Below are 4,341 nucleotides of genomic sequence, written 5' to 3'. Positions count from 1 at the left end.
AAATTCTAAAATTCAAAAACTCAAAAACTCCTAAAATTCAAAAATTCAAAAATTCGAGAATCCGAAAATTCTAAATTTCTAAAATTCTAAAATTCTAAAATTCTAAAATTCTAAAATTCTAAAATTCTAAAATTCTAAATTTCTAAAATTTTAAAATTTTAAAATTCAAAAACTCAAAAACTCCTAAAATTCAAAAATTCAAAAATTCGAGAATCCGAAAATTCTAAATTTCTAAAATTCTAAAATTCTAAATTTCTAAAATTCTAAAATTTTAAAATTCAAAAACTCCTAAAATTCAAAAGGTCTAAAATTCTAAAATTCTAAAATTCTAAAATTTTAAAATTCAAAAACTCCTAAAATTCAAAAATTCAAAAATTCTAAAATTCTAAAATTCTAAAATTTTAAAATTCAAAAACTCAAAAACTCCTAAAATTCAAAAATTCAAAAATTCGAGAATCCGAAAATTCTAAAATTCTAAAATTCTAAAATTCTAAATTTCTAAAATTCTAAAATTCAAAAATTCTAAAATTCTAAAATTCTAAAATTCTAAAATTCTAAAATTTTAAAATTTTAAAATTCAAAAACTCCTAAAATTCAAAAATTCAAAAATTCGAGAATCCGAAAGTTCTAAATTTCTAAAATTCAAAAATTCTAAAATTCAAAAATTCTAAATTTCTAAAATTCTAAAATTCTAAAATTCTAAAATTCTAAAATTCTAAAATTCAAAAATTCTAAAATTCTAAAATTCTAAAATTTTAAAATTCTAAAATTCTAAAATTCTAAAATTCTAAAATTCTAAAATTTTAAAATTCAAAAACTCAAAAACTCCTAAAATTCAAAAATTCAAAAATTCGAGAATTCGAAAATTCTAAAATTCGAAAACTCCTAAAATTCAAAAAACTCTAATTTTTCCAGATTTTGAGGCAATTCGACCACCGAGAACATTGTCGAAACATTCGGGAGACTCAAACAACTCTGGAAAACCTTCAAAAATTGATTCTGGAAATTCCAAAGAAACGAGATCTTCTGATTAGGAATTCTCCATTTTTCCAAACCAAAAATCAGCAAATTGAATATTCGAAAAAGCTGAAAATTCTGGATACTCCTGAAAATTTCTTCAAGGAATCGTTTAAAAATGTTCTAGGATCTATAGAAAATGTTAAAAATGTTTCTAAAGATTCAGAAGACGTGCATTCTGAATTTCCTAGATTTGAAGGACTCGAAAATCTTCAATATACTTTGAAAGAATATTTGAAGAAGGATTTCAAAAGATCCGAGGAAAGTATTGAGGTGATTTTTTGAATTCTTGAATTCTAAGTTTCGAATTTTTTAGAAATTTTTTGAAAAAAGTATCAAATACGTCTGGACATTCTGGAAAATTCAATGATTATCAGAATTTTTTAACAAAATTTTTTTTCGAATCTCAAAAAATCCATCATTCTGGAAACGGATAATCTTATTTCCGACTGTTCGGAAAGGTCTGAAAATTCTGGAATCTTTGAAATTCTTCGAAAATCTCAAAAAGAGCTTTTCGAAACGTTCGATTATGGTTGTTCCATTCAAATGATGCACAATTTCATGAATTATCTGGAAAACACATTTTCATTTATTTCTGAAAACCACGACGGCGATTCAGATTCTGAAGAGCTCAAAGAAGATTCTGAAGAGCTCAACGACTACATGGGACACGACTTCAAGTCATTAGGAATTGAGAAGAACTCTGGAGACTCTGAAGACGTCGAAAATGCTGAGCTAGAAAATTTGGATTGTGAAAACTTGGAAATTCCTGAAGTTATCGAAAAACCCGAAAGTTTGAAAAGTGTTCACAAAAAAGCGGTAATTTGAATATTGAAAAATTATTTAGAATAATTTTTTGTTCTAAAAATTTACAGGTTTTCTTAGTTTTTGAGTTTAAAATTTTAAAAAATTTGGATTTTAGAAAATATTCCAGAATTCAAAAATTTCAAACTTCGAAAATTCCAGAATTCAAAAATTCAAAAATTCCAGAATTCAAAAATTCAGAAATTCAAAAATTCAAAAATTCAAAAATTCGAGAATTCAAAAATTCTAAAATTCAAAAATTCTAAAATTTTAAAATTCAAAAATCAAAAACTCCTAAAATTCAAAAATTCAAAAATTCGAAAATTCAAAAATTCAAAAATTCAGAAATTCAAAAATTCAAAAATTCGGAAATTCAAAAATTCAAAAATTCAAAAATTCAGAAATTCCAAAATTCAAAAATTTTTAATTCTCCCAATTTTCAGGTTCCTCAAAATCCGGATTCAACAGACTATGTTGGCAATAATGGACCAGGAGAATTTGACGAATTCATGAAAAAAGGACAATTTCAAGGAAAAAATCAATACGAATGGATCCAATTTGTATTGAGTTTCATCGGAGCAATCACTGTTTTATCCATCCCAGTTTACTTGATTTTTTCAGTTTGGATTTGGATTCGAAAATTGATTTTTTAGTATTTTTGAAAATCCCGAAATCTTCTTTTTTTCAAATTTTACTTGTTGGTTTTTTTTTTATTTTATGATGAATAAATGAATTGTTGCTTAAATTTTTTTTTTAATTTGCTAACAATTCAAAGTACGAAAAATGGGTCAACGCACCAGAGTAGTTTGGCGTATTTCTAGCGATTTGGCGCATTTTTCATGCCTTGACACGTTTTCCGACCCTTGACGCATGTCTCGTGCCTTTTCCGTGACTTGGCGTGTTTTCGGTGCGTTGGCGCATATTTTGTCCCTTGACGCGTTTTCAGCACCCAGACGTGTTCTTCCTCCGTGCCTTGACGCATTTTTCGTGCATTGTAAAACAATAATTTTCTCGAGTTTCCCATTCAAAAATATTGCCATTTTCAAGGAAATAAACCCAAAATTTTTAGTGGGGCTGGGCTATAATTATTTTTTCAAATCAAAATGACAAATTTTAATATTTGTTATATGCCAAATTTTCTTGTTTTTCATGTGTTTTGACTAGGAAAACAAATCAGAAAACTTTTCGAAAATTTATTTTTCTTTTTTTTTCTCAAATTCAAAAAGCAAAAAAAAAATGGAGTTGGGCGTTTGGGATTATGCATATCTTGTCAAATATTTGAATTTAATTTTCGCATGTTTGGCATTCGTTACAAACCTAATCCATCTATTTTTCCTAACCAGAAATTGGAGGAATTGCCCGGATTTTGTATTTTTCGCAATAATTTGCATTTCCGATATCGTTTATCCATTTTTATTATTGATTGAAAAATGTATGCAGATTATAAAATATATTGATCATAAAGATTGTATTGGATATATCAATTTGATAGATATTGCTTTGAAAAATCTAATTTTACTTTTTGAACTCTTCTGCAACCAGATTTCCAATTGGATTCTATTTCTTCTGGCATTTTTGTCACTTTGGAATTCAAAAAATCGTTGTTTGAATTTCCAAAAATCCCTAAAATACTCAATTTATTGTTCGATATTCTTCTTTCTACACGTCTTTTCAGTTTTTCTATTCACATTTTTCATTTTCCTTGAGTTACCGTATTCCAAATGCAATTCTGATGGATTATATCAACAATTTTTGGCTGAAAATCCCGAAAATTTTTGGGTGATTTGTACCAAAACTGTCAGCAGAGTTTTCTCCGTTTTCGAGATTATCAGATTTCTGTCATTCTGTGTTTTTCCAATTTTGCTGATTAAGAAAAAGTTTGGATTAATTGCGAAATTGGTGATTTTCAATTTGATTCTGGAAATTTCCATAATGATTGTGAAATTGAACTTTTTTGTTTCAGAAAATGGTATAGTAACCCAGTGAGTTTTTTTGTTTTTTTTTTCAAAAAAGTGAAAAACTGTAATTAAAAAAAAATATTTTTTTGGATTACTGTAATACTTTTTTTTAATCCCAATACATTTTTCAAAAAAAAAATTCCAGGTCCAGCTCAGTATTACCAGTAGAAATGATGCAGTTTTTTCAAATGATTGGCTCCAATTTTCGTCCATTAATTGTTCTTTTATATTCACCGGATTATCAAAAAGTTGTGAAACAATTTTTTATAATATCTTGAGTTTTTATTTATTTTTTTTTTTGATTTTCTGAATAAATTATTTATTATGTATTTCACCAATTCAATTTCGAAGCTCCAAAATCTGAATTCAACTTTTTGAAGAGAATTTTAGATCTTTAGAATTTTAGAATTTTGAAAAAATTATATTTTTAATTCATTTTTTATAGATTTCTGATCTAGACTTGGTGTTTTTGGACACAAAAAATCCCTTGGAAAAGTTTTAAAGGGGGACTCTGACCAGAAATTTTTATTGCATTAAAATGTGTTAAATGTTATCTGTTCTT

General features: G+C 26.3%; 1 protein-coding gene across 1 annotated transcript; it reads left to right on the top strand.

The window, feature by feature from the left end:
• Positions 1-3,057: 3,057 nt before the first annotated feature.
• Positions 3,058-4,057, top strand: CBG26668 (the record flags this gene model as incomplete). Its single annotated transcript, XM_045238481.1, has 2 exons — positions 3,058-3,803; positions 3,925-4,057. The coding sequence occupies 2 exons, from the start codon at positions 3,058-3,060 to the stop codon at positions 4,055-4,057; spliced, it is 879 nt and encodes a 292-aa protein (XP_045100652.1).
• Between the last annotated feature and the right edge of the window lie 284 nt (positions 4,058-4,341).

This window comes from Caenorhabditis briggsae, assembly GCF_000004555.2.
Source record: "Caenorhabditis briggsae complete genome, chrV, whole genome shotgun sequence".
In the NCBI taxonomy this organism is placed as follows: domain Eukaryota; kingdom Metazoa; phylum Nematoda; class Chromadorea; order Rhabditida; family Rhabditidae; genus Caenorhabditis; species Caenorhabditis briggsae.
The sequence above is the reverse complement of the archived record's forward strand: the minus strand, read 5'-3'. Positions and strand labels throughout refer to the sequence as shown.